General features: G+C 44.8%; 1 protein-coding gene across 5 annotated transcripts in view; it reads right to left on the reverse strand.

The window, feature by feature from the left end:
* The window catches only part of GRIA3 (glutamate ionotropic receptor AMPA type subunit 3), a 199,442-nt gene that overhangs the window by 45,602 nt on the left and 139,644 nt on the right, over positions 1-14,196 (reverse strand). For all 5 annotated transcript variants that reach the window (XM_063141934.1, XM_063141933.1, XM_063141931.1 and 2 more), the window contains exon 12: positions 2,164-2,362. In XM_063141934.1, coding sequence (XP_062998004.1) covers positions 2,164-2,362 — 199 coding nt within the window. The remainder of the gene's footprint in view (positions 1-2,163; positions 2,363-14,196) is intronic.

The following is a 14,196-nucleotide window of genomic DNA, read 5'->3' on the forward strand; positions in this document are numbered from 1 at the left end:
AAAAAAACTCTCCACAAAGTCCGATATAATTTAAACTAGGGGTGTGCAGGGACCCCCCAATCTGCTTCGTGGCCCGATCAGGAAAATCCGGATTGGGCCCGATCCTCTTCGCGCCACTCCGCCCGTCTCCTGCTCCGCTCTGCGGAGCGAGATCCGGCTTCGCTGCCGTCACTATATGGATGGCGGCGGCAGCGGCGCAAGAGAAACCACCCACCCACCCCGCCCCCTTACCTTCCTCCGTCGCGGGATTCAATTGAGGCCCCGGTTGAAGCCGGAAGAGGCCTCGGCCTTCACTTCCAGCTTCAACCGGGGCCTCAATTGAAGCCGGCGACGGAGGAAGGTAAGCGTCCCTCCTCCCTGCTCCCTTACCTGGCGCCGCCGCTGCTAGGTAAGCCAGACCCCTGCCCCTGCCCCTGCCCCCTTACCTTCCTCCGTCGCCAGCTTCAATTGAGGCCCCGGTTGAGGCCGGAAGAGGCCTCGGCCTTCACTTCCAGCTTCAACCGGGGCCTCAATTGAAGCCGGCGATGGAGGAAGGTAAGCGTCCCTCCTCCCTGCTCCCTTACCTGGTGCTGCCGCCGCCGCCGCATGGATGGCGGCGCCGGCAGAGCCAGATTAGTCCCCCTCCCCCCCAGTTACCTTCAGGCGAAGCTCCGGATTGAGGCGATCCTCTTCGCCTCGATCCGCAGCCCCCCTGACTCTCTTCGCCTCCGCCTTAAGGGTAGGCGAAGCCCCCCGCTCCGCTCCTGCTTCTCCGGTTCGAGGAGAAGCGGAGCACATCCCTAATTTAAACCCAGAAGTTGCTGCTGTCTCCTGGCCCCCGTCTATATGGTGGCGCTTTGGCACCGGGAGGCATCTTGCACCCGCATTTGTCTTTCTCCCCGGCAACTACATATGAAGGAAGGCAAGTGAGGATTTCCCTGCCTGGTGCCTCTGAAAAGTTTTTTTAAAAAAGAAATGGGGGGGGGAAGGAAAGGAATGGGGCTGTCCCTCCCCCATTTTTTATTTAAACAGCCCAATCCACGGAGCTCCGCATATTCAGATTGGCGGTTGCCTGGTCCTCCCAAATTTATATTTGTTTCTGCAGAGCTCCACAAATTTAAAGCATAAAATGAATTAAAAAAATGGGCGGGGGTGGGGGGGGGGAGAGAAATGCCACTGTTCCTTACCTTTCCCCCCTTTTATGTTTTTTTTGCTTCTTCTTCTTCTTCTTCTTCTTCTTCTTCTTGCTTTTTTACCACCGTGGAGCCGCCTCTACTGCCAAAAAACTCGGGGTAAATGCCCAACTTTTTTGCATTTGCGGCTGCGTCATCTGTATGAAAATTCTAAAGTGCGCATTTACAGTGGTGTAAACAGCCATATGGACAACCCCCTGCTGTGTGTAGGAGAAGTAGCATTATTAGAACAGCCAACTGAATGGGCCTCGTGATCGTTGTTTACTTCCTCTTTTGAAAGAGAAAGTAACTGAGCAATGAAAACATGGGCGGAGAAGCGACGGTAGGGAGCGTGTTCCCCCCACCCCCAGTGTGATGGAGCTCATCAGCATAGATGGTAATATACAGAGGCAAGAGTAGGGGAACTCCAGTCCTTTTTGTGTGCCCCTACATTTCCCAAACAACTCATGCATGCAATGCAGACATCCCATTCAAGTATTTGCTTGAACACATGAGAGCCTGAAGTGTGATGGGGGCATGAACACTGGCCCCATCCACCCCAGGCATGATTTATTCACTCCTCTCAGTTCAAACCTTTCTGTGTTAAACCATCAAGACCTGAAAGGTCTCGAGTTTGCTTGACTGAGGCCATGGCTAGACCAGGCCTATATCCCGGGATTGTCCTGGGATCATCCCTGTGCATCCAAATGACACACAGGGGATCCCGGAAGCCTGGGATAATCCTTAGGTCTAGCTAACGCCTGAGAGAATTCTCAGTGCAATCTCTGAGCAGAGCATTCCATAGATGAATTGCCACCATTGAAAAGGCCTTCTCTCTTGTAGACATGAACCTTGCTTCATTTGACTGGGAACTGGAGATGGATAAAGACCTTGGAGCGCACATAGGTAAATATGGGATGAAATGTTCCTTCATAGTTGCATCATATGAATAAGGATTTGTATTAACCCACTTTGCTTTCAGGAAGGAAAAAAAAGCATGGAAGAAACTTACTCTAAAAAATTCCTTGGTTGAGCCTGAATCCAAAGTTCCATAGGCAATTTCGGTCTGCTTAGCCAGGTCTTCAGCACTTTCTATGGGAGACACCATCCTTTCCACCGTGAGGAAGGCAGCGAGGTTGGCAGTGTAGGAAGAGATAATGATGAGGGTGAAGAACCACCAGACGCCTCCGACAATTCTCCCTGAGAGAGATCTAAGGAAGAGGAGATGTTGTTATCAGTGCTATAAGCCCGGTTTTGAGTTACCTTGGGAAGATAAGTCACATCTTGCAAGAAAGAGGCAGATGCTACTTTGGGTGTGAATGGGCATCACAACTGCATTGATAATCATGGAAAGAGAGGGTGGGTGTGAAAGCAAAAACAAACAAAAACAAAAACAAAAAAACCCTACCCAAAGAGGCTGGCATAGCTAGCCAGCCACAATGTTGCCCTGGCACCCAAAGCTCTAGCCTGAGCTACACCTTAATGAGTGGGTAGTCTGTTTCCCCAGTGGGTAGGGATGGGTGACAACTCCCATCAGTGCTTTGCCATTTTGGACAGAGCCCTGTCTTAACTTCCCCCATGAAGAGATGGATTTCCCAAGCTCCTTTCTGTGCTCCTCCGACCATGATCAGTAAGCAGCCTAGCATGACTTCCTGGCCCCCAAAGCCTTCCAATAAACATCCTGAGAATCCCGTCAAAACCAACAAGATTCAACTCAATTGGTCCCAAACCTCTATGGCTCGATACTCCCAACTCCCATAAGGCTTCAGGACAACCTAGGCTCCAAACATTGTATGGTGAGGCCTAAGAAGTCTGCCTTTTCTGTATTCCCTCCACATAACCCCTGCCTAGCCTGGGCAAGGTTGTTCCATGATGCCCCCACCCACACCTTCCACAATACAAAGTTCATCTGATATGTCTGAATATTCTAGAGTTAGCCAGATGTTTATTATCCAGGCATGCAGGGTTCCAAGTCTTGACCCCAATGTCTTTGATTTCAGTGTTGGCACAGCTATCTTCTGGGCCAAAATGTCATGATCTTTGCTTTAGGTCCGATGCTTCGCTCATACATCTGTGACCATGATAAGCATCCTAACAGCTCATCCAAAGACTGGTTTGACGTCCCCTGTTACTACTGTTTACAGAGGTAAAAGGAGAATTGTGTTTTCTAGAGCTGTTAAGTGAATCAATTCACCTTCTGAAGCAGCTCACTAATGCAAGGACATCCCTGCTATGAATCGAGGGAACAACTGGGGCCTGCAACGTTTTATTATTTATTTATTTATTTATTTATTTATTTGATTTCTATACCATCCAATACCCGAAGTTCTCTGGTTGGTTCACAGTGATTAAAACCACAAATTACAGCAGCAGGATAAAACATAATAACCTTTAAGAACAGTGTAAAACGACAGTATGAAACCAGAGTAAAAGCCAGCAGCATAAAGATCTAAAAATGTAAAAGATGTAAAACAATAAAAATGGGAAAAAATGTAAAGTGCCCAGGTGAATAAAAAGATCTTCACCTGGTGCCGAAAAAAACCACAACTGTGCTAGATGTACCGATGACTTGACATGGTCTAAGGCAGCTTCGTGTGTTCATATTTTGCCCAAAGAGGTTGGCTGTCATGCCTCAAACAGGGTAGGGGAAGGCTAGGAAATCCATGAGAAGGAGGCATTGGCTTTTGGTCAAAATGGGACCAAGTATGACAGCAGAGAAGATGGGTCATGCTGCCCTTATACAAATCTATGGTGCGGCCACACTTAGAATACTGTGTACAGTTCTGGTCACCATACCTAAAAAATGATATCATAGAGCTGGAAAAAGTGCAGAAAAGGGCGACTAAAATGATTGAGGGGCTGGAGCGTCTCCCCTATGAAGGAAGGTTACATCAACTCGGATTGTTTAGCTTGGAAAAAAGGAGGCTAAGGGGAGAAACGATAGAGGTGTTCAAAATTATGCATTTTATGGAGAATGTGGATAGGGAGATACTTTACTCCTTCTCCCATAATACTAGAACCTGGGGTCATTCCATGAAGCTGATTGGTGGGAGATTCAGGACAGATCAAAGGAAGGACTTCTTCACTTAGCGCATAATTAAATTATGGAACTCACTACCACGAGATGTGGTGATGGCCACCAATCTTGATGGCTTTAAAAGGGGGGTGGATAAATTCCTGGAGGCAAAGGCTATCAGTGGCTACTAGCCCTGATGGTTGTGTGCTATCTCCAGGGTTTGAAGCAATAAGCCTGTGTGCAGCGGTTGCTGGGGAAAATGGGCAGGAGGGTGCTGTTGCACCATGTCCTGCTTGTTCATCCCTGGCCAATGGCTGGTTGGCCCCTGTGTGAACAGAGTGCTGGACTAGATGGACCCTTGGTCTGATCCAGCATGACACCTCTTATGTTCTTATGTTTTTTTAAAAAAATGCCCTTTACAGTGCTGTTTTACTCATCTGATCAGAAGTAGGTCCCATTCAGTTCAATGGGTCTTACTCCCAGGTAAATAGGTATAAATGTCACACATTAAGGGCCTTCCCCCAGTACTCTTTTATTTGTTCAGACTTATTTTGTTGGACTAAGCAAATATACATGAAATATATTCACTGAAGATTATTTTTAAAATCATCATCATCATCATCATCATCATCATCATCATCATCATCATCAATCGTTCCTGATCTGACCCTAGTGGGAATTTGAGAATCTAAGTCTGATTCACAGTGACATGAGGAGACATTCTGGTGTCTTTTATGTTAAGTGGAATTTGCATGCTGAAAACCCACTGTTCCAAAGCATGCATATTCTTTGTTAGTTATCTAGCCCCCTGACAGATTTCCATTTCAGTCAGCATGGTCACAGAAGAGAATTGCAAATATTTAGTCTCTTCTCTCCCCCTGCTCCCTGTGAGTAAGTTTATAAAGATGCAAATGGAAAATATAATAAACCAAGACATTGTAGAGTGACCTTTTAATCACCAGAAATACATCAGTATGATTGTACTTTTGCGATCCAGATACTCTTGGTGGTAGAGACGCCGGATTTCTTTGAATCAGACAGTGCTGTGAATAAATTAGTGCTTGTGCCCATAGTCGAGATGTGGGCATGGCTGCACTGGCTAACCCCATCCTTGAAACATGCTCCTGCAATGTTTGTGCAACAAAACATAGACGTCTGCAAAGGGAAAGCCATCAGGTGTACAGGTTTCCATGGGATTCTCCTTTGCAGGCATCTGCATCAATGTGCAAATGTTCCATGGGGCCCCACTCCTTAAGCCAGGGGTGGGGAACCTCTGGCCTGCAGGCCTAATCCAGCCTGCAGAGGGTTGGGCACTCTCTGCAGGTCCTTTCCTCCCCAAATACTGCCCCCTGGATGGGGAGAGCAATCCCCATGTTGCCTCCAACCTGCAATCAGAGACAACTGTTGAGAATATTACAACCTTGTCTGCAAGTTACTGGAAAGGGGCAGTGTTGCAGTTAGTTAATGCATTGGAATTTAGTAGGGCTGTGCACCACCTCGGATCTGAACCCTGAATCCGAAGTGGATCAGGGTGATTCGGACCCTTCCAAACTGGATGCGAGGCTGTTCGGGTGAAGGCCGAGGTGGCCCAAAGCTGAAGCCAATTGGCTCCAAAGCTTCGGGCCGCTCTAGAGTATTCGTGCCAAGTGGAAGACACAGCTTGGCCAGACATGTGAAGCTCAGCCCCAAACCAGTTGCCATTAAGAGCAGTTTTGCTGATATAAAAGGATCTTCGGCTGTTATCATCCCATCAAAGCAAAGAGCATATGCATACCTGGAGAGGAAAACATGAGCAGATGCATCGAGTTAAAATAATAGCAAGTTAGCAACAAGAACAGACAGAAGCGCTATATAATGCAAATGTTACATTCTCTTTTCAGAACATGATACATCAAAATATGCCCAGTCTTTACTGCAGACAGTGTACATTTCTAATTTTACTCTTGAACACAACTTATGCATCTCCCTGTCTCTCTCTGTCTCTCTGTCTCTCTCTCTCAAGACAAATTAGCTTTGGACAGTCTAACCCATAGCTCTTTGAACCCCATTTACGCATATTGAAGTCAACAGGCCTGGTTCTTGAAGACCAGAAAACATGAAGGCTTCCTGTAGCTGACTGTAGAAAGGAAGAAAAGATGTAGACACGGTAGGTGGGATCCAAAAGACTATGCAAAAGGATCAGTGGATCAAAGAGAACATTGGGGTGATCTTGCATTTTTGAAAAAGCTCTCCTTCGTGACTGTTTTCAAAAGCAGCTTGTGGTAAGATGTGTATGCAGGGCCGGCATCAAGGGTAGGTATCGTTGGGCACCTGCTGGGGACCCACATGCCAGCAGGGGACCTTACTGACCACACTCCCTGTTCTTCAGCATTGCAGCCTGTTTGTTCACCTGCCTCTCACTCTGGGCCAGACATCAGTGGTGGTGAGAAGGAGGAGCAGCAGGTTAGGGTGATCCTATGAAAAGGAGGACAGGGCTCCTGTATCTTTCAGTTGCATAGAAAAGGGTATTTCAGCAGGTGCCGTTCGTATGCATGCAGCACCTGGTGAAATTTCCTCTTTATCGCAACAGTTAAAAGATGCAGGAGCCCTGCCCTCTTTTGTATCTGGTCACTGGAGTATAGCTCCTGCAGCTTTAACTGTTGCAATGAAGAGGGAATTTCACCAGGTGCTACATGCCTACAAATGACACCTGCTGAAATTCCCTTTTCTATGCAACTGTTAAAGATACAGGAGCCCCGTCCTTCTTTTCATAGAGTCACCGTATAGCAGACGCCCCTGCCGACTTGCTCACCCACTCTCTGCCTGTCCAGCAAGTGGTAGAAATGGTATAAAGAGAACGAGGAGCAACAGCAGCTGGTGACAACGGCAGTGCGAAGGTAGGCTCACTGAGGGAGGGGATATATTGAGGGTGACTTGCCCAAGGGCCCTCAGAAAATGGTGCGTGAGTGCAATGCAGGTGGGATTGCTCTGAATAAAAATGTGAGAATTTCACTTGCTGGGGCCAAGACTTTGACTATGGCCATAGCTAGACCTAAGGTTTATCCCTGGATCATCCAGGGGTCAAACCTGTTCATCTAGGTGACACACAGGGGATCCAGTGCTCAGGCAGGGGTGAACCCTGGATGATCCCACAATAAACCTTAGGTCTAGCTGTGGCCTTTGTCTAAAGTAGTTCTTTAGATCTATCCCGCCCAGGGCAAACGTAGATATACGGAGTACGGTGGGACTACCAGGACCTTCAAATCTTTTCTTTTTTCTTTCACTGAGCATAATATGCACACTCCGCCCACCTATGTTTTATATCACACTCTGTATTCAGATTCCCACCAAGCCTTGTAAGGATGATGTATGCAATTAGGTCTTCACTAGCAGACAACGTAAAATGTAGCTAGTGTAAAAGGATGGAACACTGAATACCTCTTAGGTGTACATTATGTGGCTCATAGAAACATGGCATTATTCAACACAGCACAATGTCTGGGACAACTGAAACAAGGGGTCCATTCTATTGATGATCTCATTCAGGCTAGAAAACTCTTATTAAATAGGTCTATATCATCTGGAACAGCCACACCAAATACTCACCTGTTAGATCTAACTAGCCATTACGTTTCACACAAAGGGAGCTGAAAGAGCCTATACCAAGAAGTGCAAGAGTGGGCCTTGCCCCAGAATCCTTGTCTGTCTTAATGGTATTGCACACTTTCATTCAATAAATGTATTCCAACAAAAAAACCTTTTAACTGCAATGTAAAATTATAGGCTATTTGTTCTGAGATGATATACTATAAAAGTATCTTATGAACAAACAAATAAAAAGACTTCAACCTTGGGGGAAGTTACAGACAATGGCCAGGATCCACAGAACGTATATACAAGTGCGGCAAAAGCTTCACTAGCTGCCCCCACTATTGAGGAAACTAGCCTCCATTCTGCTTTTTAAGTGGCTTGTCTCTTTGGCAATGGGTATTACTGTGGGGAAATCAGCTAGCACAACTCTAGCTGTAAAGGTCTCCCCTTTGCAGCTGTATTCATTCTATGGATTACATAGACCAGATTGGTTGCCATGATACAAGTGTGAGAGAGAAATGGTATGACCATCCAAAATAATGCTTTTTGTGAACTCCGCCCCACATGTATTTTGTGGATTGTGCATTGTCATTCATTCTAGTGTCTGCTCACAGACAGATTTGAATTTTTTTTCTCCATTATACGGAAGAATACATAAATAATTCTGTAAGAAAGTTTGCAAATATTTACATAATTTATGCTAGCACATGACGTTTAGTGTATTGTCTCCCATTCCATTTGACTTTCCCCTGTGCATATTTATTCTAGTGTGCCATATGCCACAGGAACAACTTGCATAGTTTTCTGCAAATAAATATGAATAATTTTTTGGGAAGTAAATAAATAAATAAATCTGAAAATCCACAGACTCCGGATGGCCTGGGGAGGCCAGTCTGCAGCAAATTCCATGGGTCAGATTCTTAGAAATTGAAACTTTAGTCTGTCTTCAATTTCTCCAGTATCCCTAACAAAGACACATATGCTGGTGCTTCATATTTCTTTGCAGAAACAGTTCCAGTGTCAGCAGTTTTGATGGTGGCAGTAGTGGGAACAGGGTGTTGCATGTGATGGGTTCTGGGGGGCAATGTGGCCTCCCCAACACCCCCTCCACAGTTGCCCACTCTACCTTATACCATCATGGAATGTCTAAGGAATATTGAATATAACATAGGCATCTTATTAAAGTTACCATATCTATGCAATGAGCAGGGAGAGTGGACTTGATGGCCTTGTAGGACCTTCCAACTCTACTATTCTATGATTCTATATCTATATCTGGATATCCTGCTAATTGGCTTGGGATTTAATATTTGAAGGATTGCCTTCTCCCACAAGAGCCTGTCCACCCACTATGGTCACCAGGCCTTGTTCCATGTTCCACCACCATCAGAAACTGGATGGGACCCAGTCTGGGGCGTCCTCAGTTGCAGCATGCAAATTCTCCCCCAAGAGAAGTTGACGTGCTTCCCCACTTCCACCCATGGGTTCTGGATGGACGGCCAACAAATTGAAAAGTTTTGCCAAGCCTTTGGCTTGACTTGTTTTTAATCCCACTGCTAGATTATGTTTTCTTCAACTCTTCAATGCTTTTTTTTTTGTAGTGCATTTGCTGTTTTTATTGTATTGCATTTATATGTTTTATCGTAATCATTTTTATATGTTATGATCATAACCTGCCTTAGGAGCCCTTTGGGGTCAAAAGGCAGGAGACCATGGTTTTATTTATTTATTTATTATTCTACTTTATATATATACCACTTTCCACAAGGGTATCAAAGTGGTGGACATAACATACAATGACATAAAAGCAACACTAAATATAACAATAAAAACAGCACAATACAAATTAATTGGGAATAAAACCGCACACCCTACTGTGTGCTACAAACCATAGAAAGTTGGGTCATGCTTCAGGAAAGGAAAGGCCTGTGTAAAGAGGTGAGTTTTAAGGAGATGTCTGAATGTCCAAAGCGTGGGTAAAATCCAATATAATTCTCCAGCGACTGGTGAATTATGTTGAATTACAGCAGGAGATATTTTGTTATCAGAATCGCTGTAGATGTTTTTATGACCCCTTGAAGAAGACCTTAAGAGGCTGAGATGCGTTGGGCTTTCCACAAATGAAATCTTTGGATCCTGAGACATTTCTCTCCTTTCTGGTGGTAAGAAGAGTCAATGTCTCTTACAGCCACCCATTCAAAAAAGAAAAAGAAAAAAGGAAGGCAGTAGTTGAATGATCTGATATATACAGAGTGCCCAAAGTACACAACTACAAGATATACCTTCAGGGATAGACAGTGATAATTAACCTTGTTTATTCACAGATATTATGGCTATAACTGACACATCCACCTGCATGGCAAAATGACACGTTCATCAACGGCAAACTGCTGGTTGCCTAACAAAACTGTACATGAAAATTACTCCTGATACAATCATAACCTTATCTCAGCTGCTATTCGCGTTTCTCCAAGCTCAAGGCATACCGGCTGTTTTTCATTTTGGAGGTGTCTACCCCACAATAATCTATGGGTTTCAGCCAATTCGTCATTGCGTTTTCCCCCCGAAGAAGCTACTGTGCAAACAGGACAAACTAACCGGGGGCCTGTTAATAAAGTTTACAACGCTGATAAGAACAAGAAAACAATAACCATAACCTCGTATTATAGTTTTCAAGGTTACTATACTGATGTCATCACCAGCACTGTATTGTTCTACAAACTGTGACTGTGGTTTCAATTTATGTATATCATGAATTAGAATTTATTTATTATAAAAAGGTGGATATGATAGTATCGGGAGTAATTTTCATGTAGTTTTGTTAGGCAGCCAGCAATTTGCCATTGATGACGACGTCATTTTGCCATGCAGGTGGATGCCTCAGTTATAACCATCATATCTGTGAATAAACAAGGTTAATTATCACTTTCTCTCACTGCCACCCAGCACCAGAAGATGTTCTGCACCCCTGTTATATAAACAAATGAACCCAGCGCTAAGTACTGGCTACATTTTCCACTGTGTGGAATCAGTGGAAGGGAGGCGGGAACGCAAAATCTCCAGCCAGTGGGAAACAGCTGAGAATCGGCTGCAAACTTTAATAACATCAGTTACTCGTAGACTGATATGTACATACTGACTTTGATCTTTCATAGGCCTTCCTGAAGCATCCTAAATTGGGACACAGATAAGAAGACAAGACGTCCCTATTCATTATGCAAAGTGGAGGTTGCTGAGCATTTCAAGAGCCTAACAAAAACCCTATGAGAATCTATTTACAGCTGAAGTACAAGCCCAGTGGAAACAAAATAAACATAATGCCAACAGCTTTCCATGTGATGGTCCCATGCTTATTTTCCCGGTCCTTTAATGGGTGAACACATGGTCAACAGCAATTTAAATGCTACCACTATGCATTATCTTAATAGCAAGCAAGGAGGCGGAATTGCATTACTCGGTTCAGGTCAGGATTAACACTGCAGAGGCAGAAAACACACAAGGAAGAGTCTAAAAGCTACTCATATACAGGAAGATATCACGACAGAAATTGGCTTGGCAGGCGACGCATCCTCTTTGGAAATGAGTGGCTAGCCACGTCATGTGATTTGGATGCTAAATGGGACCAACTCGCTTGTGTGCATCTGGCCTGCTCCAGCTGATTTAATTGGAACTGACTGTGTTTGAAATCTAGGGTGACCCTATGAAAAGGAGGGCAGCGCTCCTGTGTCTTTAACTGTTGTATTGAGAGGGGAATTTCAGCAGGCGTCATTTGTATGCATGCAGCACCTGGTGATATTCCCTCTTCATCACAACAGTGAAAGCTGCAGGAGCCCTGCCCTCTTTTATTTCTGATCACTCTAGTATAGCTCTAATATAGCTAGAGAGACCAGATACCAGAAGAGGGCAGGTTTAACTGTTGTGATGAAGAAGGAATTGCACCAGTGTCTGCATGCATACAAATGACACCGGCTGAAATTCTCCTTTCAATAAAATAGTTAAAGACACAGGAGCCCTGTCCTCCTTTCCATAAGGTCACCCTATTGAAATTTGTAGTCTTGATCTACGTTGTTGCAGAGATTAGATAGGACTCCCAAGAAATCCCACCCACACTCTGATGCCACTGATGGGAAAAGGACAGGTGCAAAATGTACTTGACTCTGTCCCACCACTCCATAGCTAACAGCAACTAAGGGTGCAATCCTATGCATGTTTAGACAGGGGGGTGGAATCCTACAACTCCCAAACTTGTAGGACTTTTTATCTGTCTAAGGATGTATAGGGTTGCACCCTAAGAGCTTCTGTACATTGAGGGAAATCCCATTGTTTTCCTGCTGCTGTTATGCTTCCTGTTTCTTTGGCGTGATTGATATGAATTGACTTACACCGGCGGAGAGGGGTGACAAGCTGGAAGATCCTGCTGCTGTTTCCCAGGGCTCCTTTAAATGGCAGACACAGTTGAATTGAGGGAGTGCCTCCTTGTCACCCTCCCAGCCTCCCTCCCTGGAATGTGTGCAAAGGAGGGAGGGGGTCTTATTGTCTGTTTCCTCACAGCCCCCAGGAAAGCCAGGGCTTACTTCTGAGTAGAAGTAAGATTTTGCTGTAAGTTTACAACCCTCGTCACACTTACTTGGGAGGAAGCCCATTGAATGCAATGGTACTTACTTCTGAGTAGACACATGGGGATCAGATCTGCCCACCTTTGTTGCAAGGAGGCTTTTAGCCTCTTTGTTTAAAGTCCTTCGGCACAACTTTACATGCTGCCAATTTCATGCCGTTTGGGGTCGATTCCAGCTTATCTGTGATGTATTTTAAAATGGAATAAGGGAGGGGAGAACAATGGGATACCTCCTGATAGTTTAATGTGTCATTAAATTGACCCGAAAACTTCTGTGAGTGGTCAGAAACTCATGTGCTATAAGTAGCTCATTTAGAAGAGTTCATAGAATCATAGAATAGCAGAGTTGGAAGAGGCCTACAAGGCCATCGAGTCCAACCCCCTGCTCAATGCAGGAATCCACCCTAAAGCATCCCTGACAGATGGTTGTCCAGCTGCCTCTTGAATGCCTCTAGTGTGGGAGAGCCCACAACCTCCCTAGGTAGCTGATTCCATTGTCGCACTGCTCTAACAGTCAGGAAGTTTTTCCTGATGTCCAGCCGGAATCTGGCTTGAGCCCGTTATTCCGTGTCCTGCACTCTGGGAGGATCGAGAAGAGATCCTGGCCCTCCTCTGTGTGACAACCTTTTAAGTAGTTGAAGAGTGCTATCATGTCTCCCCTCAATCTTCTCTTCTCCAGGCTAAACATGCCCAGTTCTTTCAGTCTCTCTTCATAGGGCTTTGTTTCTAGACCTCTGATCATCCTGGTTGCCCTCTTCTGAACACGCTCCAGCTTGTCTGAGTCCTTCTTGAATTGTGGAGCCCAGAACTGGACGCAATACTCTAGATGAGGCCTAACCAGGGCCGAATAGAGAGGAACCAGTACCTCACGTGATTTGGAAGCTATACTTCTATTAATGCAGCCCAAAATAGCATTGGCCTTTCTTGCAGCCATATCCCACTGTTGGCTCATATTCAGCTTGTGATCTACAACAATTCCAAGATCTTTCTCGTTTGTAGTATTGCTGAGCCAAGTGTCCCCCATCTTGTAACTGTGCATTTGGTTTCTATTCCCCAAATGTAGAACTTGGCATTTATCCCTATTAAATTTCATTCTGTTGTTTTCAGCCCAGCACTCCAGCCTATCAAGATCACTTTGAAGTTTGTTTCTGTCTTCCAGGGTATTAGCTATCCCACCCAATTTTGTGTCATCTGCAAATTTGATCAGTTTCTATAGTTTCTATGACAAGAAACTATAGTTTAGTGACGGAACACACACTTTGCATGCAAGAAGGTCCCAGATTCAATTCCAGACATCTCCAGCTGGAAGGATCAGGTACCAAATGGCACGAAAGACGTCCTGTAGAACTGCTCCCAATCAGAAGAGATAACTTTGGGCTAACAAATAGTCTGACCTGGTATAAAGCATCTTCTAATGGAGAGGGTGACTTTAATCATAGAGACAACCTAATCTAATTTGGGACCCTTCCAGCTGCTATCCAGAAAAGAAAAGGACACCATGAGTTCGATTTGGTTCTAATGCTTTTATGCCTGAGACACATAATGATAAACTATGTTTGTTTTATCATTATGTTTACTAGCCTTATGCCTGTAATCTTTTTCATTATCCTCAGCCCACACTGCAGTGAGTTGCTTCCATTCTCAGTTGACTACAATTTAGCATTACGTACAAACCCTAAACTGTAGTTAATCCTAACTATAGTTTATTGAAACAAGCCAGCTTCATAAATAGGAGCCTGAGGCTTCTTAGGCAGTGCTAAATGAAGGTTTATTAGTTTATCTGAATGCAGCGGTCGTTTCCTATTGAATTAGTCTGATAAATATTAGGATAAAATAAATCTTTT

This window comes from Elgaria multicarinata, chromosome 15 (genome assembly GCF_023053635.1).
Source record: "Elgaria multicarinata webbii isolate HBS135686 ecotype San Diego chromosome 15, rElgMul1.1.pri, whole genome shotgun sequence".
Lineage (NCBI taxonomy): Eukaryota > Metazoa > Chordata > Lepidosauria > Squamata > Anguidae > Elgaria > Elgaria multicarinata.